Here is a 26,554-nt window from a genome sequence, read left to right on the forward strand (position 1 = left end):
TTATATATAACTATTTCTATCTATATTCCAAAAAATATTTTACCGTATTCATCTGCAGAATTTATATCAGCATCAGCTCCTATTAAATCTTCCACCATTCCTTCTACAGCTAAACGAGCTGCCATTATAAGAGGTGTGGCACCATCCTCCATTCTTGCATTCAAATTAGTACTTCTGTTTCTTAATAAAATCTGTAAATATAGAAATTTTAGGGATCAAATTCAATAATCATACATGTAAACTTTTGCTAACATAATATACCTGTAAGAACTTTTATCAACAAAGGCAACCACTAATACCATAATTTTCATATTCATATGTAAACAAAGATTTTTTTTCTTCTTCAGAAAATCAAAATTTTATTTCTTGCTTGAATAATTGTATGTTTAGCAATATTTGCCATAGAACACCTTTAATGAAGACTGTGCAGTCAGGTAGTTGTGAACATTATTTTCTTTTGTTGTCAGTATGCTGTATTTATTATTTTTCCTCCAAATATACTAATAATTTAAATGTATGGCTTACCGGTATTCCATATTAAAATATTGACATGCATTGAAGAGTAGTCTCATGGGCAAAATCATAACGCATCTTTATTATATATACATCAGTGTTTTTTAACAGATTCATATACTTTTTGACAAAAAAATTCTTATTAAATTTTGGTTTTAAATGGTTATGTCCTTGGGATAATTCAATCTTTTAAATAATCTCACCTGGAAAACCCCTTGTGCATCAGCAGCCACTGCAGAATGTAGAGGTGTTCGTCCTTGAATATCTGGCTGGTTAGGGTCAGCTCCAGCATCTAACAGTATCTTAGCAGCATCAGACCTGGCATATCTAGATGCCAAATGTAACGCTGTTTCTCCAGTCCTATCTGTAGCAAGGTCCACTGAAGCACCTTGTGTTAACAATGCCTGTATGTAATCCGCACAGTTTTCTGAATCCCTACTGTCAGAAGAACCTGATCCACCAGATCCACTGGATTCATTATCTCCAACATCATATCCTCCTCCACGGAAAGCTGCCAACATTAGAGGGGTAAAGCCGTCAGGTCCTCGTACATCTATATCCCTAACTCTAGTGTGATCACAGTCGTCAGGAGGAGTCAAAGCAAGCATTGAATCATTTGGAATGTTAGCTGCTGTTAGATGCTGCTGTGTCCATTGTCTCTGGTCTTTATCCCCATCTAAATTCTGTTCTAAAACTTCACAATCTTGCTCCATCTGAAATATCGAGTATTTATTATTTCAATGTTTTAGAAGAGGGAAAGAAAATCTTGAGAGGTTATTTCTCGGTAGAATACTAAAATATAAATTAGATAGCTGAAATAAATATATAACAATGCATATTGTTTTCAACTCACCTACTCGAGATATCAAAATTAAAATTTAGCTTAGATTGATAGATCATTGTTTAAATAAAGCATTGAGTACCTTAAATTAATAAACACTTGTAAAATGTGTAAAATCTCAATCCTAACAGCAGATTATTTTATTATATTATCTTTATACAATATATATTTCTACACTGATCTAAATTGAACTGTATCCTATAATATATTACCTTGATACGTTTTGCCTTTGATTCATCTTCTTCATCATTCCATGGTGGAGTTGTTGCACCAGTCAAACCATCAAATTGTGGCATATTACCTTTCCTACAAATAAAAGAATTTTGGTTATAACTGCTGAATAAAATTCAATAAGTACAGCTAACATTCACAATTTTTCTCTCTCTCTCATTTTTTAAACAATTTTGTCTTGAAATGTAAATGTTAACATAGAAATCTCCTTTAAAATGTTCATACAAAAAGAGGATAAAAATGATTAAATGTGCTGTGCCTTTTCATGCAAAAACATATCAAATATAAAACTTCTTACTTTTCTTCACCATCTGGAACTCGTCTCTTTGATGCCCTTGGTCCAGGAGCCTTAGAACTATTATTGTTGGAGAAAAATCCTTCAGGGAACCAGGTAATGCCTCGTGCCACCTTCTTTCTGGACAAAACAACAATTACAAGGATGGCTAAGACCAGAATACCACCACATGCAACAACAATGTACATTGTTTGGTATGATGAAGATTCTGTTGTACCAGGACCATCTACATCTTCTGAAATAGGAAACAACCAATAATTATTCAGGGGATAAAATGTTGTTCAATGACACTGAAAAATATGTTTTAAATATATAATTAATTCTATCGCAGAAATATTATTTATTACAGGTGATATGGTGGGATTGCAAATGATGCAACTATCAACAATAGAATAAGGAACAAAGATTTAAACTTTTCACTGTACAGCCTTCAACAATGATCAAAACCATTCCCCATTTCCATTCTCAATTTTATTTATATTAAAGATTTTTTTATGTATATCTTAACATGACTCAATAACTTTTTTGACTTACCACTTGAAACTCTACTGATGGTTGGACCACCATGTGACCATGATTGGTTCTTTTGAGCTGCTATAATCTGTACTGCTGAATCGATTTTAGTTAAGCACTTCATGGAAGGATTGGTTCTACACTGGCTACTGTCCAATTCAAGATGTACTTCAATTCTGTGAAACAAAAAAACAAAGATTATGCTTCATGAAAGGAATAAAATTTGATGACCATCCAGGATATCAGGAATTATATTATCTATATCATATAGTAATATGACATTACTAACAAAACTAAAGTGTCAGTTGTTATAAATTTAGTGACTATTCTGCCACAATGTTAGCATACTTTAATTAAACAATGCAATAATGAAAGTTCCTAAAGTAACTGTTTGTTGGTCGCCTAGCCACCTTAAATCACCAATCTAATTTTTCCTTTTGAAATCCAGTTTAAAATAGAAAAACTAATTTTGCCCAAATGTCTCCTTCATTCCAGATAACATTTATAAAATCTCCTTTTATTCATAGTTCGACATAGAAATCACATGTATTTGGATACCAAATTTTTTTATGCAAACTTTTCTTTCACTATTCTACAATATTAAAATCATGTCTGTCCTTACTAGAGTATAAACTTGGGACTATGAAACAATATTTACCCTTCAGTCTGAACTATCTCTCTTTTGATCCTGTTGATAACAGACCTCTTCTCTCTATGGAGCCCATTTGAAGACCAAGGTTTTATAATAAAATTTCCATTAGCATCCTTCTTTATCTTGATCACAACATTCAACAAGAGGCCCATGTTACGTAGGAATTCATTGGAATTTATCAGGAAATTATCTTTTGTAGACATCATGAATATCACCATCGTGCCTTTTAAGTTGTTCATAGGAGTGGGATTATTACAATCGTTGCCGTCCCAGTTACACGGAGCATTATTACATCCCTGATCACAGTGACCATTGCCATAGTTCTCCTCGCAGTAGGACTTAAAGTTGGGGTTACATGTGGGACTACCCATACAATCATTGCCATCAAATAAACAGTCCTCAGAGTTACAGGCCTCGTCACATTTACCATCCTGGAACACTTCAGAGCAGTAGACACCATTTATTGGGGCCAGACAGTCCTTCCAGAGATCTTTAACACCAAGGGAACAGTCTCCTCCATCATACTGACAAGCCATGTAGTTACAATTAGACTGAAATTAAAGGGCTTAAGGTTAAGTATTTAAAAAAAAAATTGTGTGGGGAATAATCGTTATGATTGTAAACATTTGTAATAATGACATTATTCAGTGTGCCTTTGTTCAGTGTGACTTTCCGAATTGATTTTCCTCTAAGTTCAGCATTTTTGTGATTTTACTTCTTACAGCCATGTCCAAAAAACAGTAAATTGCTATCAATATTGAAACATGTATTTCTTCATTTAATTTTAGAAAATTCATCACCTTAATTATCATTCTTCACACATTTGAACATGTAGGTAAAAAAGATGCAAAGCTTGTTTTTGTTAAATTATCCAGAAATGATCCCTTATTCTTTGGGACAGCTCTCTTAAAAAAGAAAATCATTTTCATGATGGATTAGATTAACATGATCAATGATGAATACAGTACTAAGTATAGTCTAAATGTACAAGATTTGCCACAAGAAATGTTCTACCTGTGATTTCAGACTTATTTCATATTAAACACAAATGTCTAGTGTCTGTATTATGTCTTAATACATACAATTAGAGGATATGTTAAACTAATATAAACTTACATCACATTTGCCATCGCCTGCAACAGAGGAGCAGCCTCCATCATTACAGTAAACTTGTTTGGGATCTGTCACAGGTGGACTGGCAGTGGCTTTTCCTAATCCAGGGTTAGCATTCAGGTCAAATACTTCACAATTGACACCAGTTGAATATCTTGGACACCAACATTCATAAGACCCTGAAAAAATATGCCCAGAATGAGCTTGATATCTTTATGATCCATTTCCAAAAATAAGAAAGGTTTTAAGCTTTGATGTTATTTAAATATTATGAAATTTGCCTTTAAAAATATTAAAATAATGTAGGTACATACAAATTGGAATTAAAGAGAATTCATCAAATGTTTATTCCATCTGCAATAAGTGACTTGATATTTTCATATGACATCAACTATTTAAAATATAATAACCAAATCCAGGAAAATTATATGAACTTTCTAGAGATAGCAACGGTTGTTATAAAGTTGTTACTTTACAAATAATTATACTCATAACCAATTCAGCTTTTTTGCATGCTGACAAAATTTACTACATTATTTTGTGATTTTAATATCTTATTGACTGTATTTACTTTTTTTCACTTTTATTATGCATTATTATATTACTTAGTAACAAACCCCTTCTCCCCCCCCCCCAAAAAAAAACGAATTGAAGATCAACACTTTGGGCATGTGCTGTATTTACCCCTCCCCTATAAAAGACCACCATAGTATAGGACAATTACCTGGTTTATCGATACAGGATCCTCCATATCTACAAGGATTGGACTCGCACTCTTTCACAACATCGTACTGACAGAATTCACCTTCTGTACCAGGCAAACATATACAATTAAAACCAGAGCCATAATTCTCACATCTAGCATTGTTGTAACAACTGTTTGGTGTACAGAAATCTGAGATAATTCCACAGTTTGGTCCACTAAAACCTGACCTACACGTACACACATGAGATGATTTCCCATTAGAACAGGATCCTCCATTCAAACATGGATTGGTTTGACAATAATTGACAGCAGTACTACAGTTCTCTCCAATCCATCCTGGGTTACATTCACATTTATATGTATTGTCCAGCTGAACACATGCTCTTGTACCTCCTGGATTACAGGGTTTGTAGATGACACATTCGTTTATGTCTCCCTCACACTGATCTCCAACAAATCCAGGCTTACACTGACATTCAAACCCTCCAACTTTGTCAATACAAGTACCTCCATGGTGACATGCTCCACTGTAACAATCTTGTTGGTTCACTTCACAGAAATATCCATTGGTTCCAGGTGGACATAAGCATGCAAATTTATTAACCAAGTCAATGCATGTTCCGCCATTGTTACACGACTGGTTCTGACAATCGTCCACATTGATATCACAGTTTGTTCCTTGAAATCCTAACTTACAAGTACACTGGTAATATCCATCGAAATCATGACAAGTGGCCTCATTCTGGCAAGGTGCTGAGGCACACTCATTGATAACAATATCACAGTAACTGCCTTCATATCCTGCTTTACAATCACAAACATGATGATCAGCTGTGTTACGACATGTTCCACTATTTTGACATAACTGACTGACTTGAAGACCCCTATTTTGTGCTGCAGCTTCACATGTCATTCTACTGATGTCACAGGCTTTACCAGTATAACCAAGGGCACAAGTACACTCGAAAACATTAGCATTCTGCATACAAGTACCCCGATTCTTACATGGATTAGTCTCACACCAGTCGAAAAATTCCTAAAATGTGAAATATGACTAATTATACCCTTTCTCAATATGTAATGAATATTGAAATTTCAATAAAATAAAACTAGGAAAAAGTCCACATGATATGATATGATTTAATCTGATTTTTCTTCTTCAAATAATTAAACTGCACATTTTAATAAGTGTGTTTTATTTCATTGTCACATAAATTGATCATAGACTTTGTGTTCCAATGTTTTTTTTAAATTTTAATAAATTGCAAGAGCTGTTGTTTGAGTGGTTTCCTAATAACAGGTTGATTTGAACATTCTTTAAAGAGTATTATATGAATTTTAGTTTACTTCATACAAACATGCATGTAGTTAGATAAACCACTAATAAGAACTTCATTTGTATCCAAGCCCTTAACCTTAACAGAAACAAGATATTTTCTTTCATTCCATCCTTAATTATCAATACAAATTGATTTTTTCATATTCATATATATTACCTCACAGCGAGGTCCAGTGAATCCATAAGGACAAACACATTCCCATGAAGACTGTTTGTTAGAACAAGTGGCTCCATTCATACAAGGATTACTATCACATGGATGTATCTTCGTCTGACAGTTTGCGCCTGTGTAACCATTTGGACAGACACACTTATAGTAGTTCTCTTTGTCTATACATGTACCTCCATTTAAACAGGATCTACAAATAAAATAAGAAGTAAATAACTCAGTTCTGATAAAAATATTTCTTTAATTATTTTCTGTTGGAAGTGTGTTTATTTGTACAAAAATTCACATTGTAAAATAAGCTCAGTAACTTATGCATATTATACTTTTACTCAATTCCCGCCCTTTTTAGTTTTAGACTTATTTTTGAGTTTGTTTAAATATGTTGAAATTTATTCATTATAGAGAAGAGTTAAGTCTGGCAAATATGCAAAATATCAATATTCATGTTATTTTTCTATATGCAAAAGTCATGTTAAAAAATTGCTCAAGTATTTTTTGGTTCAAAATATAACTACCATATTAAACAAAAGATTGGTGAATATTTACTTCAAGAATAGTAAATTACAACTTACGAAAGTGTACAATCATTATCATCATTCTGACAATCCTTCCCGCTGTAACCAGGACGACAGGTACAGGTATAGGAATTGACATAGTCAGTACACACAGCTCCGTTCCTACATGGGTTGGATGCACACTCATTGATGTCGTTCTGACAATGTTTACCACCAAACCCTCCAACACAAACACATGTGTAATCGTTGATGTCGTCAAAACAAGTGCCTCCATTTTGACAAGGGTTAGGATCACAGTCATTATGATTGACTTCACAGTATTTTCCTTCGTAGCCAGGAAGACAGGAACAGTTGAAGGAACCATAGGTGTTATGACAGCTTCCACCATTGTGGCAAATCTTTGGCTGAGAACACTCATTATAATCAATATCACAATGTCTTCCTAAAATAATACATATAATTTGTATATCAGTTATTCCTATATTAATTGCAGTCTAAACCTACATTATTGAAATTACAAATATATCCCACTGATTAAAGTATGGAAGACATAGGGTTTGGAATAATGTTTGTTTTCTATGCTCATAAAATGTTTGGAAAGTCAAATGCATAAAAAAAATATTCTCAGCATTAAAAGAATAGAAATAGGTTTTACTTTACAAATTATTACAAATAGACAATAAAAAGACTATGCTAACTACAAACCTGTAAATCCTATCTGACAGTGGCAGTAATAATCCTGGTAATTATCAGACACATCACAGTTAGCACTGTTCCTACAAGGATTGGGAGAACAAGGGTTCATTTCAATGTCACAATTAGAACCACTCCATTGGACCTCACAGTGACAAGTGTATCCATTCGGCATGTCTACACAGCTACCACCATGTTTACAGGGGTTGCTGGCACATTCATCAGTGTTGATCTCACACTGAGTACCTACAAGTAACAAATTGTCATTTAGTTTTTGTCAAGTTATAATTTACAGTTATTGTTACCATCAAAACTAACATGGAACAGTAAGCAATAATCTTTTTCCATGCAAGGAATTGATTGATTGATTTTTGGCTGCTTAATTTCAAGTGGCAAATACCTCATACATGTTCCAGATTATCTATGCCAAGAACAATTTCATTATAAAATTATGATTGTAATATTTTACTTTACTTGAGATGAATTTTGATCTTTTTTGCTAAATTTTGAGTAAGGGTAGTAAAGCCAGTCTAATCTTACCTGTAAATCCAGGTAAACAGCTACATTCATATCTTCCTACAAGGTTTCTACAGGTGCTACCATGTTGACAAGGATTAGATTGACATTCGTCAGCTAACATCTCACAACGACTGCCTGTATATCCAACTGTACAATCACAATCAAACCTGTCAAAATATATAAGATAAACCACTGTAGATTCATATAAATCTCTTGGTTTTGTTTTCAGGATATAGTGAGAATATCATTCCTTTTTTCTAAGCAAAGGAAATTAAATATATTTTGTTAATCACTTCACTTTGTGGTTTTTTACCTTATGATTTTTTTCCCTTTAAGTTCCTAAGTAATCTTATCATCAGATAATCATCTGCACCAATACTTTCTTATATAACTCTGATATGTCATATAAAATAAAAGGTTATAAGATTTTTCTGGTGACAACAATTCATGCGGTTATAGTGCAATTATATAGTTATTTCCTTACCTGTTTACACCATCACGACAAGAACCGCCATTCAAACATGGATTACTAATACAATCGTTGATGTTGGAGATACAGTTGGCATCATAATAACCAGATGGACAGTCACACTTGTAAGCATTCACCATGTCCATACAAACTCCTCCGTTCTGGCACGGTGATGACGCACATTCATCTATGTTTATTGAACAATTGCGACCTACAAAATAACAAATTTGTAAATATTTCTCTATGTCGACTAGATTGATTAATTGTATACTATTTCTGTTTCTGTTTTCACATGACCTGAGATACATTATTTATTCACTACTAATTATGGTTTTAATTTTAATAAGTGGCAGATTCAGGTGGGAGAGGACATGCTACTTTGAATGAAAAAAAAAAAAAAAAATCATTGGCATAAAATCGAAATAAAAATTCAACTTTCAGCACTTTATATTATCACACTAAATAATTTTGACATTATTGTCAGTATCTATTATTTTAATGGAGTCATACTAATCTCTACCTACCCATATATCCAGGTTTACATTTACAGGTGTAGTTATTTATACCATCTTCACATGTCGCTCCATTCAAACAGGGATTGTTAATACAGTCATTGGCGTTCGTTTCACAATTCTTCCCTGTAAAATATAAATAGTCTTCTATGTAACAGAGAACAATTTATATACGTAATTCAATTAGGAAAAAAAAATCATCTACTCAAACATATATAGAAGGGAAATTTTATTTTCCTTTCTACATAAGACATAAGACATTTTATTTCACTAAAGCCCCCACATGGGGTATGTTCTACAGCATTTATGTGTTTATTTTTTCTACAAAATGATAGAGTTATCCTTCCTTTCCTGAGTATCTGTTTTAAAGCACATATTTTTTGTATAGTAATATTAAAGGCCATCAAATGAAATTATATATAGGTACTTAAAATGAAATAAATGAGTTAGTTTATGAAATCAATTCATCTTTAATCTTCTCTTCACAAAAATCACTCAGGTATATCTTTTACCTGTCGATTCACCTTTATAAATACCTCAAATATTATAATTCATAAAATACTTAAAAATAAAAATAAAATGTTATAATCTTTCCCCAGTCAACTCTTACAGTACATTCACTGGTATAAGATTCAATTTTCTCAACATAACTTTTTAATGTGCATAAATTAAGAGTTCATTAAAAGTATATTATGACATATGATTGACCAATCAGAGAGCTGATGTAAAGCAGATGGCTTCTTTCATGTAAGGTTGCTATGAGAAAACTGTACTGTATGACAATTATTTCACCTTTACCTTTACTTAACCATCTGTTGACTTGACCCTCAAGTGTCAACATTAGGAATATAACGGGAAATATATCCTCCGTTACTTACACCTGTCCACAGGTAAACCCCATTTTTTAAAAGATTTTGACATAGGATTTTCATAATTAAGACTTTCATTTAAAGTATTTGACACATATATGCAGCTGTTCTTTGCAAATTGGGCTGCCATTTACTGTAAGGCATACTAATTACATAAGGCTAGGCCATTAGTATATGTGACCCTTATGATAACTTTAGTTATTCAATTTCCTCTATACACTAACTAAATGTTCAAAACGCTATCCAAATGAATACACAACCTCAAATCTTTGGTATGTACACTAAAAAATCAAAAAAACATTGAACAAAGGTAACTAGTAATTTCTGTAAGCAAATATTCCCTTAGGCGGTAGTAAATTTGTATCCAATTATTTTTTTCTACGCAAAAGGAGTCTGTTCACACCTTTAAACCTATCTGTATTACAAATGTGGTCAATAAGGATAATAAAAACTTCAGAGTAGCCTCTAGTCAATTACTGGTTCATTGATACTTACATATAATTATCAACTTTAGAGATAACATTTAAACTTTGATTGTTACCAATTACCACTAAATCTACTTATTTTGAAATAAATCGTTTTCCGGTCTCTGATTATCTTGCCATTTTAGCAACCAAGGTTTAAAAACAATTGTGTGGTTTAGTGTCCATGAACTTCAAATAAAAGTCAACATTTCAACTATTTTATATCAATTTACCTACAAAAATTTAATGGGTTGGACTGCTACAATTTTTGTCTCTACATTTATCGCTTTCCTATTTTCTAGAATTCAATATAAAAAGATAAAGACATGTTGTCTGCTCTATGGTCCGGTGGTTGTCGCTTTGACACATTCACCATTTCCTTTCTCAATTTTATCTAGAATAATTGCCCATTGAGACTAACTAGTCAAAAAAGTTAGAGAATGTTAAAATAATCTATAACCTTAAAAGAAATATCCTCATTTCTTCCCTATTTTCAGTAAAAGAACCCGCTCAACAAACTGGCAATTCAATCACAATGACTTTCAGACTACAAATAGGTTCATAAATATAAAATCATCAGAAAAATAAACATGATTACACCAACCTGATGTTCCAGTCAGACATCGACACTCGTATCGTAGTCCATTACTGGTGGTATAACTGAAACAACTGCCTCCATACTGACAAGGCTGAGAATCACACACATTGATCTGTACTTCACAATGGGTACCAGTATAGCCTTGTAAACAAGAACATGTATAGGTACCCAGACCATCAACACATGTTCCATTGTAACAATTGATGTTCTGACAATCATTGATGTTCACCTCACAATTTACACCAGTAAAACCTAAAATATAACCAATATTATTAGCAATGTGTTCTTTTTTTCTGAGAGACACTAGTTACAAGGGAATCTGTTTAGTTAAATGTGAGTGAGGTGTTTGGGTTAGATAGGGATAATGCCTCATTACTGTGACTATAAATATCCATTCTCTCTTTTTTTTAAAAGGAATTTTGTACTCAATTGCAGTTATTTTCAAAATCCTATGAAAGTCTTTAAAATAAAAAAAATAGGTAAATCATATTACTTTTAATGTCTATCTATCGATACTCATCTTTAAAAAAAATCCAAAGCTGAGGTTTTACAATTATTAAATCTGAAGTTGTTTAAGGAATTGTTTTTGAAAATTGCTAACTTATGAGCAAAGTATGTAAACAAATTACCATTCCTACATCTGCATACATATGCATTGACATTATCTTCACAAGTAGCTCCATTGACACATGGAGAACTCTCACATTCGTCTATATTCAAGGCACATGTAGGACCAGTAAAACCTACAAAAACAACAATGTAATAAGGTCATAATTCTGGGAAACATTTCAATAATAAATCCTATTTCCACTTTGCGACAATTATGTTTGACAAGCTGATTGTTAGTGTCATGAAGGTTCTGAAACAATCATGTCATTCTCACAGCATTTACTTCTAATACTGTAAATTCAGAAATCATTACAATGTTTTTATTATAGCTTAAAATACAACAGGGTTATCATCGCAATAATTTAAACTCACATTTTTAATTTTTTTTTCTATGAAATTGAACAGAATTTCTCGATATAGCACAAGTTAAAACTGTGTTTTAGTCTAAAATGACCAAATCGCAATAATAAATGCACGCAATAATTTGTGAATTTCCAGTACTTGATAGCTACTAACATTAAAAGGGAGGATTACAAATGTTCATTTCAATACAAATGTATACAATACTTCAAAATCTCAACTATTCTTATTTCAATCATGATACAGTCTACATGTATTGTATTTCTAAATTAAATAAGAAACATTACACCTGTATCTTATTTGAATAAAGCTTGAATTTTAAAGCAAATCAGAATGTCGGAACCATGGCTTACTGGTCATGACTATCATTAAAGATCTTATAAATGCATATTATGCAATCCATGCAATTGACGACAAAGTTATACTTTAAAAAATCTTTATTTTTCTCTCCTCCAAAATTCAATTCGAATCAGTTAAAAAAATTTCAAAATGGAAATGTACCAATCTGGTGGTTTAGCGCAAACAAATTAATTGTTTAGGTGAGTTACATACCTTGTCGGCAAGTACACTTGTATTTGTTGACTTGGTCCTCACAGATCCCAAGATTTTGACAGGGGTTACTTTTACACTCATCAATTTCATTCTCACAGTGTTTTCCTTCATAGCCTACAACAGAAAAAGATAGTTTTACACTAAATGATTTTTTACGGGAAATTCTACAATTGTGAGTAGTAAAGCTGGCACATTTAACTGGGCAATGAGGTTTTTTCAAAAGTACATTCACCATGTATATCGTAAGAATTTGAAAGAATACAACTTGTTTACATGTTGTAAGTACATGGATATCTATTTTTCACGATACACAGATAGTTAAAAAAACATCAAATACTACAGCAAACAAAAGAACCATCAGAATATTTGGTAGCTTCATTGCATTTAAATCCTTGAAACAACTCATTTATTACACTGAAGTATTAGATGTCTCTAAAGATATCAGGAAGGAAAGATTACAGCATAAACAAAACAATAGTACCACATTAAAGAGAATGAGTAGTGTCATGACAAAAATGTTATAATTCTGAAGAAGTAACAAGAGGAATACAGAAGTTGTATAATAAGGCTTAGTCAAAATACATTACAGAACTATCTGATATTTTGATAACCTATTTTGGGGGGATGGCTAGGTTAAAGGTATAACTGGATATATGATATTTTGGGAGAACTTGAGTTTCAGACAAGTCTGGATCAGGCAGAAACTTTAGATTTAAATAACAACTAGATAATATAATCTTAAGTTTCAGAATAAAAACAACTTTAATTTTTTTTACATAGTAGAGGAAATAAGAACTGATTTTTGTGTACCAAATCATGGACTCATCTTAAATTGTTGGTAAGTATGTATGTATTTCGTACAAAGGCCTGAAATCTTTGGTCTCAGTCAAATGGGGATGAGGTTTGCAGAGCGCTTCAAGACAGGGGGCAATGACTAGATTTAACACATATGGACCAATTTCAATAGATGTAAGAAGATGTGGTATGAGTGCCAATGAGACATCTCTCCATTCAAGTTCTTTTTTTAAAATGAACAAGTTATGCTGTTTTTGCATGAATGATGTCATTTAACAGTTGACTCTGTGATTTATAACACAAGCTTTTGACATCGGAAGCGTATGGGAAAATCTATGAATTCGATAGTTGTGATCAGTTGTCTGTTAGGAAAACCTGTTAGATATTTTATTTTTATTTAGTTCACAGTACTGTTGCCAAATTTAGACCAGCTCTCTTGTCAGTAGAATCAAGAATCTGTACATATTAAACACATTCAGAATAGACTTTTTACTTGTTAAATTTAAAGTTGTAAAAATTTAAACAAAAATATAAATAGTTGTTTAAATGCATTTTTTTCCAAATTAGAAATACATGTATCATAGTATAGGTTCATGAGAAAGGCCACAAAATTCAAGTTCATCACATATTTATTTAAATATTTGTTTACCGGGTACATGTTTACCAATCATAAAGTTTTGCAAAAATTAATGTTGTGCTACTTTAAAAGATTTAATATTTTGTTCAAAAGACATAATTCAAAGAATTTACTTTCCAGAACTAATTGGACACATAAAAATTATCAAAAAACTTGGTTTACACATTTTTTTTATATCTTTAATACAAAATGGTTGACATTCAAATTTCTGTTTGATTACACCAACTTAAAGGTTTTTATTACTTTATTTCTTTCACTGAAGAAGCCAATTAATTTCTTGCCACTTTAATATAAATCATTCTGTAATATGAAAATAGTAAATTTAAATTTCATTTAACACTATATAGTTAAAGTATCAATGTAGCTAAAATAATTTCTAGACAAACATTCTTGAATACATAATTTTGAGAAAGCTAAGGTTTAATTCTTTGACATATATTTTTCTTATTAGAAGAAGTTTTTTGGTAGCAACCATATAATTATCTTGACTGTAGATGTTATCTCAAAAGACTTAAGTAACAATTTAATCATTTTGTAGGCCGTGGGAAGAAAACAGAGGCTGTTAAAAGTTTTCCATATGGCTTGTCACCTTCAGAGATGAGAGAAATAACACATAGCAACTTTAACTGATACCGGTTCTTGACAGTGGGGACTTTAAAAATGTTTAAATGTCTTTTTATTTACAATTTAAAAAAACATTCTAAAGGTCAAATACTGGCATCATTAATGTTGTTGAGTTATTTATTTTTAAATACATTTAAAATTTGTTTTCACATCTTGGTACGTATTCATCACACTATATTACAGATTCTAAATTTAAAATAACTGTCCCAATTCAAAATGTCAATGTGTTAAATTTCACCAAAAATTTCATGTCTCAAATATAAGTCTTTACAAATTTCCCCATTTGCGTCAGAATGACAGTTTACCATGCTAACAAACAATGACCAACAGTTATCTTGTTATTACTGTTACAATATGACTCAACAGGTATTTATCTTATAATGCAAAATTCTAAGGTATTCTTTAACATTTTTAACTGATAAAATCTTATTTATATTTTTTTACTTAACATGCATGTTTTATTTTTAAATTCTATTTAGCCATTATAACACAAATTTTGTAAAGTTTTATAATGCTTTTGTTTCTTCCAAAACATGCACTTATACAATTATACAGCATAGTACTTTTCTATCAATTCATAAAAAAATATGTTCTTTTTTTAAACTTTATTTACCTATAAATAAAGAATATTATGCTATCTAATTCTGCTATTGAATTCCACTTTCATTAGGTAGTAAAATTTCCCTAAGATGTGCCCCACTTTGCGTTTTCTTATTTTTCCCACACTTCGATAGTAAGACCTTGATGACCTTATGTAAACAGATGCAGGAAAAAACATTGTATTACCATAAATCTTCTGAACCTATGATAAACACAATTTATACAATGCCAAAAAAAATTCTTCTAAGATTGAATACATTTTAATCAAATATAGGTATATTTAAATTAAAAATTGCAACAAAGGAAAATTTGTTTACCTCCAACAAAGAATAAAATGGAAAAGGTGAGACCAAATAGTATTGATTCATTTTCTTTCAATTCATACAGAGATATTAAATATTCAACTTCTTTTTTGAAGCAATATTAAATTATTACATCATAAGATTAAATTTCTACTATTTAAAATTCATTACATTTTAAAATTTCAAAATGTAAATAAAACTGATTTTTGATCCCTAAAACTAATCTTCTTTTGCCTCAGTGATATGCAATTATTAAGTAATTACTAGGAATAAGACCAAAGAAGGTACGAATAATAGAATTAGTCATACTATCACTGAAACTGTTTTTCTTTCATTTTATTTTATTTTAGAACGTTTTTCAACGGAACAAGAACAGGATATTACAATCTAGCAGTGCAAACATTTTGAAATACTTCCCCTTATATACCAGTAGACAGAATTCAAATGACGTATCAAAGATACTATGATATATGGTTTAAAGGATGAACATATTTTGAAAATGCAGCTTTAAATCATTCATTTGAATACTTATTCGTACATTAAAAAGACAAATTAGTATGATGGCAAAATGCATTTAGTCCAAAAGAAACACATCAGCATTGCTGCATGACTTTATTCTAACACTTCAGACAGACGTCTAGTCATTGAAAGGAACCAGTATATGATTCATGATCGTGTTACTAAACCTGTCAAATATATACACCATCATCTTAACATCAGGGGAAATCAGTATGAGTGAAACTTGAGTAGCCATTTCCCTTAAAAAATCCAAATAATGAAAAGTTGATACATGTTTATGTTCCTTACAATTTACAAGATTTATCACCTACTGTAACATTATATAAAACTTTTCTTGTTTGTTTACATAGTTACATAGGACTGGGCCCTTCTCCCCAGTAAAAAGGCAAAGAGACAGCAATATCATACCTGGCATACAGATACAACGCCATGTTGCTACATCATCCAGACAAGTTCCTTCATTCTGACAAGGATTAGAGATACATTCGTTGATGTTCTGTTCACACCTAGGACCGTTATAACCTGGAGCACAGTCACACTTGAAACTTCCTTCTGTGTTCACACAAGTACCACCATGTTCACATGGGGATATGGCATCTGAAATTAATACGTCATTTTGCTGAACAACAATTTCAACCAGATGCTCCGCAGGGCGTAGCTTTATACGACCGCAGAGGTTGAACCCTGAACGGTTGGGGCAAGTATGGACACAACATTCAAGCTGGATTCTGCTCTAAATTTGGATTGTGATTAAATAGTTGACACAGCATAGGTTTCTGACACAGAATGAATGTATTCAAATGAACTTAAAATTTTTGTTTTCTCTTAGAGCAATTCACTATGCTGTTGAATATTAATCCTCTCAAAAAAATGTTTGAAGAAATTTTCTTTTTATTTATGAAATTTCAAATGAGAAAAATTGAACCCAATTTTTTATTCACATCCCCCTTTCCCTTATTCCAAAACTAATTTCAATTAAAATATTCTAATGGAGTTTGCAACAATTACTACTCATTTAAATACATCATAAAAAAACTGCTTGTTATCACTGAATGGTAAAGATTATTTAAATTTATCAGTTGGTAGTAAAAAGTGAATATACATTGTATATTGTATATAACAAAGATTTAAGTTGATTCTGGACAAAGAAAGATAACTCCAATTAAAAAAAAATCATGCAGATATTTCTTGCTTACTATACTGGACAAAGAAAGATAACTCTTAATTAAAAAAAAAATTGCTATTTCACAATATTGTGAAATTAGATATTTCTTGCCATTGCACAATACTGTGCAATTGAAAAGACTTGCTATTGCACAATACTTAATATAAAAATTTTAGATCCTGATTTGGACCAACTTAAAAACTGGGCCCATAATCAAAAATCTAAGTACATGTTTAGATTCAGCATATCAAAGAGGCCCAAGAATTTAATTTTTGTTAAAATCAAACTTAGTTTAATTTTGGACCCTTTGCACTTTAATTTAGACCAATTTTAAAACTGGACCAAAAATTAAGAATCTACATACACAGTTAGATTTGGCATATCAAAGAACCCCAATTATTCAATTTTTGATGAAATTAAACAATGTTTAATTTTGGACCTCAATTTGGGCCAACTTGAAAACTGGGCCAATAATCAAAAATCTAAGTACATTTTTAGATTCAGCATATCAAAGAACCCCAAGGTTTCAATTTTTGTTAAAATCAAACTAAGTTTAATTTTGGACCCTTTGGACCTTAATGTAGACCAATTTGAAAACGGGACCAAAAATTAAGAATCTACATACACAGTTAGCTTCGGCATATTAAAGAACCCCAATTATTCAATTTTGATGAAATCAAACAAAGTTTAATTTTGGACCCTTTGGGCCCCTTTTTCCTTAACTGTTGGGACCAAAACTCCCAAAATCAATACCAACCTTCCTTTTATAGTCATAAACCTTGTGTTTAAATTTCATAGATTTCTTTTTACTTATACTAACGCTATGGTGCGAAAACCAAGAAAAATGCTTATTTGGGTCCCTTTTTGGCCCCTAATTCCTAAACTGTTGGGACCAAAACTCCCAAAATCAATACCAACCTTCCTTTTGTGGTCATAAACATTATGTTTAAATTTCATTGATTTCTATTTACTTTAACTAAAGTTATTGTGCGAAAACCAAGAATAATGCTTATTTGGGCCCTTTTTTGGCCCCTAATTCCTAAACTGTTGAAACCAAAACTCCCAAAATCAATCCCAACCTTTCTTTTGTGGTCATAAACCTTGTGTCAAAATTTCATAGATTTCTATTAACTTAAACTAAAGTTATAGTGCGAAAACCAAGAAAATGCTTATTTGGGCCCTTTTTGGCCCCTAATTCCTAAAATGTTGGGACCGAAACTCCCAAAATCAATACCAGCCTTCCTTTTATGGTCATAAACCTTGTGTTAAAATTTCATAGATTTCTATTCACTTTTACTAAAGTTAGAGTGCGAAAACTAAAAGTATTCGGACGACGACGACGACGACGCCAACGTGATAGCAATATACGACGAAATTTTTTTCAAAATTTGCAGTCGTATAAAAATCATAAGTCAAATTCTAATCATGTTGTGCAATTATTCTAACATCATTTAATTGAACAATAATTTATTGAATATCTGAAGACAATATATAATTTTTTTATCAAAGAACATAAGCACATTTCCATTGTTTTAGGAAACTCTGTTACAAGGTCCTGCAAGTTTCACCTTGATTATGGAGCTAGAAGATTCAACAGCCTACAGTTTATAGTTCAAAATTTTTCAATTACATTTTAAATATATATCATGCTGTTGAAGAATTACTCATAATTTATTATGATGAGCATCAATGTAATGAATGCATGCAATTTATTTGTTTATATTAGCATCATTGATATTAATATTGAGATTTGTGCACATTAAATAAGGTTTAAGAAAAAAATCAAACTTATCTAACTCAACCGTAACAAACAAAGCATACTCACTTTCATTACATTCGTTAATATCTATAGAACAATCTGCTCCAGACCAGCCCTGTCGACATGTACATACAGGATCACCATTAATGGGGGACGTATCACAATTAGCTCCAGAATGGCAAGGATGACTTATACATGCATCGTCCAAATGACAACGAAGACCTTTAAGCAAAGAAGAAACAAGTTTCATGCAAGAAGTTTGAAACAGTGATAAAAACACAGAAAATAGTCCTTTTTTCTTCAAAAGTCAGCATTGAAAATATCATGCTTATAAGAGAGCAAGAAAAAGAATATTTATTTTCATTGTTGCTGGCATGCAGCAATTCTCTTAGATGCTTAGATACATTTGGCCAATTTTTTTTAATGTTTATCAAACTTGACTAGACAGGAAACCAAAGGCTTTTCATTTTTTAGAAGTTATTAATTTATGATTCATAGAAATGCAGATTTTATTATGCTTCAAACGATATTAAGCATGTCAATAAATGTAACATATGATGAATCATGCATAAGACTATAAGGACAAGATTTTGTTTTTCTTTGTCAGAATGTCTTGAGAAAAAAACAATGTTAGCTCAGTTGTTTTTACAAGATAAAAATATAATTTACCAGGAATATCCTCAATGGAATTTGATTGTTGCCATTCTAAATGTAAAATTGAATAATATTATACAAGTCATACCAAAAAAAGTAGTCAAAAACAAATGATGATATTGAATAATTTTGTTTTAAAATTTTTAATGTTTTCATGGAATGTCAAATTAATCTGCAAGGTATAGAAATAATATAACCTTAAGGGATAAGTAACAGATTGAGACACATACCTGTTTTACCAGTGGGGCATTCACAGTGGTAGTAGCCAACTTTGTCATGACAGGTACCTCCATTAAAACAAGGATCTGCAGCACAGTCATCAATGTTTGTCGTACAATTCTTTCCCATCCATCCATTAACACAGATACATGTATAACTCCCTTGGGGACTGTTTAAACAGGTAGCTCCATTCTTACAGATTCCTGGCTGGGTAACACATTCATCTACGTCATATTGGCAGTAGTAACCTACACAATTCCAGAAAAGTAATGTTAAAATTTGTACCTGAATATCTTTCATTATAGAAATGACCAAATCTTCATCTATCCCATCACTTAAATTGATATATGTTCAATTGACATACAAACATATTTTAAAAGCATAATCCCATGGCTTTTTTTTTTTTAGGTAGACAGTAAAATACTAAAGTATAAGAATGTGTTTAGTGGCCTCTTTAGTGACGGCCCATTTTCACCTCTCAGCCAAGATAAAAACATGGGAACTCTTTGTCCTGTTAGTTAAGTGCAGGGTGTTGTTGTACATCCACTTAACATCAAAAACATTCCTAATTAAATAGGTTTAATACAACATTTTATTATTCAATTACTTGCTACACATAAAAGGAATAATAATAACTATTTTATTACATTTTACTACATTTTATGACAATGTATTACATTGATGGTTTTAATCAAGATAGAGTTGTCAATCAGTGTTGTCTATGTTAATCATGTTTAATGAAGAGAAAACAAAGTGTTCTAGATAAAGACATGACCAATGGACAAATTTGCTATGTCCAGTCTATTTAATCTGTGATCATTATCACATGACTTCCAAGGAGGGACATGACCATAACACTATCACTGGTTAATGCTTAATCATGTTCCCTTTGACAGTCATAGTGATCAGGAGATCTTGTTACAGATAAAGTTAGATATTTGCTCAGTTGGTTAGCAGAAACCTTTTTCTTTGAATAAATCAAAAAGGCTTAGCATTTCTTGAAAACGAGTATGTCAAATTACTCTCAAGTAAAATTAAAGTTGCAATATAGACCTATTCCTTACTTTATGGTGAGTACTTGTATCTTCATCAAATTTGAATATGTCAGACAAGAGGTTGTATCATGGTTTGTCTGATCTTACAAATCAAAGAGATTTAACTAAAACACTACATGTATTTGGGAAGTCCTCTCCTAATGTATATTTATTTTGACCGAAAAGGAAATTTAGCCTGTATTTAGTTGATCCTAAGTAGTGACCTCAGAATTGCAATTTTTCCTGTGATCATGGCATTCATATAGACATATATCTCCTAATTCGGATCTAGTATACAAGGTTGGTAGAAAACAAACTAAGTATTTCTAAATGATTATGACCTAGACCTGGACTTGAACTGTTCTTTACCTTTAAATACTGACACTGACAATCATTTGGGGTAACCTCTTCAAAGTTTATAATAAGGAAAACTAAGTTTTGAGGAAGATGAGCAGAATTATATTTAACCATGACCTTTGATCAATTATTTCATCTTCATTGTACAATGCATTCACAGAATAGATCATTGGGATAGAAATTTAACTTTCAAAAATAAAAATAAATAAAAACTTTTCTTAAAAACAAAATCAACATAAAATAAAAAAAAGTTAGGACTAATGATGCAGAATTGTATTCATATATTTTTCCACAGGCTTATTATGGTGGAAGAAAAAATGTTCATAGTTCAGATCTATTTAGTCCTGAGGACAATGAATCAAGATATTTAATCTTTTTATTTGACCTTTTCAACAGGGACATCCGAACAAAGTATCAAGTCATGTGTTAAATTTCCATCTTTCTATCTGTTATTATTATCTCTGACATTTAACATGGAGGTTGTAGCCCCACCACCAAAGGTCCACACTGACCATTACTTTATAAGGTGAAGAGTTTATACAAAGACATCTTTATATTTTTTTCAATAAAAGGATTAGCTATGGTCAGTTCCTGTTTTGAGATACCAATAAAAAGATATAATGATGGCGACAACTTCTCAAGAACCATAAAATTTAATACTATTTCAAATATAACTTAAAATTTCCCACCTTTTTCCAATTTTATGTTTTTAAGCAGAAAATCTTCTTATTGAAATTAATGTAAAAGTGACATTTAAATGTTGGGAGGTGAAATGTAGGCTTTACAAATGACTTCTTAAGAGTATATTTGACAAGATTTGAAATATCCAGCTGCAGCTTAATAAACTTATTAATTTTTTTATACAGAAAACTAAATTATAAGCCTAAATTATGGGAACTTGGAGCATTCAATTTTATCTGAGTGACTTATTATCTTCACCTCTTTTTTTTTTTTATCTTGTACTGTAGAATGAGCTTGATGCTGATTAACTTTACTGATTGAATCAACATCAGTGTCACTAAACAATTTGTATAAAACCTAAATTCTTTTCGTAAATTGAACTTGTTTTAAGATGACTTTTTGAATTGATTCTACCTAAACTCTCACCCTAGACTCCTTTGGACTCCATTTGAAATCAAACATAACCATAAAACATGAACACAATTTATGTAAGATATTAGATATTACTGTTCATAATAAGCAGGTTCATTACCAAGGAATATATTATAGATTGAAAAATAAGAAAATAACGGATAAAAATGCTTTTAAATACAAGTTTGATCAACCTTCAACTAAAGGAAGATTTTGAATACCCATGTCCCTGTAGTATTTGTATTAGCCTGACACTTCAGCTTCATTTAACTGCTTAAAGTATCAACTGCCATATCTCACAAATAAATCCACAAAATAAACATAATAAGACTTATCATAGATTCATATTCATTTCTCTCTATTTTTCTTTTTGCTGGTTCTTAGTTTACTTAAGTTTGCTTCATTAGCCTCATGTGTGTTCATCTTTTTCCACATCAATGAAGTGTTTATTTAAGGTTATTTGACCATGTAAGCATGATTTACTAAGAAAGATAATGATCAACAAATATGGCTACTCAGAGGAAGTGTCCACCTAGCAAAAATCTGTCTATTAACCTGTCAAGAGTTCTGATGTACTGCCTGACACAAGCTATCTTTTAAATCCATCAAGTGTTCATGCTTGCACTTTCCATTTACTTCAGTAACAGATAAATCAAATACTGAAATCATTCACAATAGTTAAAGAACAGAAACGAATATTTCAGTATTTTTTCCATTTGAAAAGGGGCATAACTCTAGAAAGAAGTGAAAGTCATGCAACCAAATTTAAAACTTGATCTGTGTTTTGTGGTAGCTAACATTTGGTTGAGGCAAACTTAAAAGATAGAGAATGGAAACCAATTTAGGAAGGTAAGGTACATAACTACAAAGTAAAACATAATGTCCCCTCTGCTACATCAGGGACATCAAAACTTTTGGGAAGGACTTTTATAGTGACCAAAAATTAGGCAGGTGGAATCGTGGTAACCACTAAGATAGGTTTTACTGTACACTTGTCTACATTGTTGTTCAGTTATACATGTATTACTACTTACCAGTATGAGTTGGTGGACATGCGCACGTGTAGGCATCATTGCCATCTATACAAGTAGATCCATTAGCACACTTGTTATCATTTAAACAATTATCAATGTTGATTTCACAATTCACTCCACGAAATCCTGAAAAATAAAATCTTTTATTTAGAAAGTTTGTTACATTTTGAGGCTTTATCTAAAGATGACAGCAAGAAAACTTAGTAATCAAATAATTTAAAACCAAATATAAATATGTGTTTAGTGTAACAAAACTCGATAAAAAGATGCTTCTTATGTTCTGCAGACTGATTTAAGATGTCTCTCAGTAGAAGAACCAAATAATCTTAGTTGTGGAAATGCATAAAACATTGTTAGGACTTATTAACTTAATAGGAATACTTTTTTAACCATTCAAAACTAAGTGTTTTTTATCAATAAAATTGAGAAGCTTTTTTTAGGCTGGTACTTTTTTAGAACATCTGTCTTTTAGCCACCTTTTGTATAAGGAATAAAATTTAAAGATTGATAGTCAGTATTTTTCATTCCAAATATGTGTGAAAGTTTTCACCTAAATCATACGCATAACAGTACCAGATTTTGCAGTTCTGTTCTACATACTACTAATGAAATCAAATGAGACAATAGGAAGATTGAATAATTATTTAAAAATTAACATGTGACATTTTTAACTTCAAAATTAATAATGAGAAATAAAACACTAACGTTTCCCACAATTTGTTATAACGGACTTAAACATTTTGTTCACACTGTCGACTCGCCTTTAGAACCTCAATATTTCACCAGCCCTTACTGTTTAACCAATTCTTGTCAATTTTATTGAGTTAATTTCAATAATAGCACATTTTCCTCAAATTATAATGTAATGATCTCCAATTAAGCAATAAAATAAGCCTCATTGTAAATTTTATTGTTAACAATGCCATTCATTTTGTGGTCTGCCAGTTGTAAATTTATTTTTTAATTGTGCCTAATTTCCAACCATATGCATTTTATTTTGTTTTTTCAACATGTTCAAAGTTTGCGTTTACTAGCCATAAAACCCTACGTTGTTGTAATGATTATGGAGATATTTTCAATTTCCATTATATCTGTGCATTGATATATGAGCTATTTTCAAATTATTATTCAATAATTTTAGCATATTGCATTTCCCTTACAAATAAAAACGGGACAACTATATTCTATAAAACAAAATATCATGACAATACTAAAACTGTCAAGAAAATGAACAATGAAAAGTGGAAAATTGGAACCATGTCATTGTAAATTGCTCAAATTGCATACAACAAGATGCAGATAACAGCAAACTTCCAATAAAGTTTCAAGGATTAGGGTGAAATATAGTATCACCAATTTAATTATCTTTTTAAAAAAATATTAATAAGGAAAACCTTCTTTTGAGAAGCTCAAAATCTTGGGGTACTTCCATCTACCATATATAGATTCCAGATTTGGAATCCATAAATTAAAGACAATAAGATAGTCAGATTTTTTCTGCAATATCATTCATTGAGCAACAGTTTAAATTTGAGGTTAAAAGCAACATCAATTGCTTTAACGGGTTCCCCAAATAACCTATACCATTCTTGATCTTTAGGGGGTATTAAACATCTTTTTGAACTTGTCAAAAATAAAACAAGTCTGCAGCACTTTGTAAATGTCATTTAAAGTGGCATATTAAAGTGTAGATTTAACAACCATCATCAGTAACAGCTGTATTTATATGTATTTGACATAAGTTTTAAATGTGACAGATTGTTAAAGCATTATCCTTCTTTTATCCAATTCCCAGGGGAAACTTTTCATGCAATTTTGCATAACTGTCAGCAAGAGGTAGCCTTTGAATTTATTATTCTAATGTTTAAAACATACAAGTCTATAAGCTGATGACTGGTGTTGAGGAACAAAGAAGGAAATGTTTTATCAATGTGTTGGAACACAAATAAGAAAACCTATTTTTTTTTAAACTTGAAATTAGAAATAAAATTTCTATTTTTTTTATTCTATGTTTTTATCTTTAAATTTTAACAGGAAAGTCTATATAAAAGGCGTATCCTTTCATATATTTATTTCCCCTCCAATTTTTAGCCTGGTTGGAAAAAAATATATACATTCAAGCATGTAGAAGACAAGAATTCCAATTAACCCAAACATACAACCAAGAATTGAGTAAGTTTCTTGTATTCGTTTTATTCACTATGAACAAATATTTTTGCTCAACCCTGAAGACTTTATAAATCGTTTATGTGAAGCAACAGGAATATTGTTTCTTTTTTAATCCTTTTTCTTTCTATAAGTTTTTTTTTATCTATAATATACATTTAAAGGTACTTCAGGTTGCAACACCTGTCATCATGTGCATTAGGGATTCAACTTTTTGGTAAAAAAAAACAAAACTTCCTACCAATATTATGTGCAAAAATAAAAATTAAAACAAACTCCTTCTGTGAAAGAATGGGAATTCAAAGATTATTTGAATGAGCTTCTTGAGTTTTGCCTGTACTTATACTTTTTGTCCTCAATATTTGACAATTGAAATAAAATCAGATAAGATTGTTTGCAAAGGATGTGTATCAAAATAAACAATAAAATGGTAATTCTATTGTTAACTTTTATGCTAATGAAATTCTTCCTCCAAGTTTACTCCTACTATGGTAATATCTATGTAAGTTAACAGGAAAAAGACCATGCTGACTTCATCATTGTGAACCCAGACAAAATTATTATTGACCTTTTATTTTCATTTGCCCATAATTTTAAAGTAAAATTGAAAGCTGTGTATTTTTGGTGTGTTTTTTGCCATGCTTTTACAGAAGGAGATAGTTAATGGAACCAATCTATAAGATAAATAGAAAAAAAGATACAATTTTAAAGTATCTTAGGAATATTAATATATTATCTGTTTTCTGTATGTGAATAACGACATCTGAACCATCCAAATGAAAATAACATCTTTGCCTATTAAAAGTGGTATTTCACATTGATTTTTTAAAGTCATCTTTTCTTCCAATACCGAAAATCTCCATGAAAAATCTATCTGCTATGTATGACTTGTAAGCTTTAGTGTCTTTATTGGTCAAAGAACAAAGAAAGCAGACAACTGTTATATAGCCACATTATATAAGTTGGTAAAACAATGAAGCCAATTGCTTTATATGATAATTTCATCTTTTCACCATAAATCATCAGCTATATATATATATTTATCCTCTAAAATTTAATGTCTAA

General features: G+C 31.0%; 1 protein-coding gene across 5 annotated transcripts in view; it reads right to left on the bottom strand.

The window, feature by feature from the left end:
• Window positions 1-26,554, bottom strand: part of LOC134707018 (neurogenic locus notch homolog protein 1-like) — a 64,986-nt gene that overhangs the window by 5,327 nt on the left and 33,105 nt on the right. For 3 of the 5 annotated variants that reach the window (XM_063566482.1, XM_063566483.1, XM_063566487.1), the window contains 21 exons: window positions 23,324-23,449; window positions 19,818-20,054; window positions 19,000-19,155; window positions 16,418-16,606; window positions 12,533-12,646; window positions 11,641-11,754; window positions 11,018-11,263; window positions 9,093-9,206; window positions 8,584-8,779; window positions 8,121-8,266; window positions 7,593-7,826; window positions 6,945-7,329; window positions 6,361-6,562; window positions 4,883-5,900; window positions 4,162-4,337; window positions 3,052-3,596; window positions 2,415-2,569; window positions 1,884-2,115; window positions 1,567-1,660; window positions 717-1,226; window positions 44-191 (listed from right to left, as the gene is read on the bottom strand). In XM_063566482.1, the coding sequence (XP_063422552.1) occupies window positions 44-191; window positions 717-1,226; window positions 1,567-1,660; window positions 1,884-2,115; window positions 2,415-2,569; window positions 3,052-3,596; window positions 4,162-4,337; window positions 4,883-5,900; window positions 6,361-6,562; window positions 6,945-7,329; window positions 7,593-7,826; window positions 8,121-8,266; window positions 8,584-8,779; window positions 9,093-9,206; window positions 11,018-11,263; window positions 11,641-11,754; window positions 12,533-12,646; window positions 16,418-16,606; window positions 19,000-19,155; window positions 19,818-20,054; window positions 23,324-23,449 (5,337 nt within the window). Of the gene's footprint in view, window positions 1-43; window positions 192-716; window positions 1,227-1,566; window positions 1,661-1,883; window positions 2,116-2,414; window positions 2,570-3,051; window positions 3,597-4,161; window positions 4,338-4,882; window positions 5,901-6,360; window positions 6,563-6,944; window positions 7,330-7,592; window positions 7,827-8,120; window positions 8,267-8,583; window positions 8,780-9,092; window positions 9,207-11,017; window positions 11,264-11,640; window positions 11,755-12,532; window positions 12,647-16,417; window positions 16,607-18,999; window positions 19,156-19,602; window positions 19,639-19,817; window positions 20,055-23,323; window positions 23,450-26,554 lie in introns of all 5 variants that reach the window. The other 2 variants (XM_063566485.1, XM_063566486.1) reach the window with 2 other exon arrangements.

This window comes from Mytilus trossulus, chromosome 2, assembly GCF_036588685.1.
Source record: "Mytilus trossulus isolate FHL-02 chromosome 2, PNRI_Mtr1.1.1.hap1, whole genome shotgun sequence".
In the NCBI taxonomy this organism is placed as follows: domain Eukaryota; kingdom Metazoa; phylum Mollusca; class Bivalvia; order Mytilida; family Mytilidae; genus Mytilus; species Mytilus trossulus.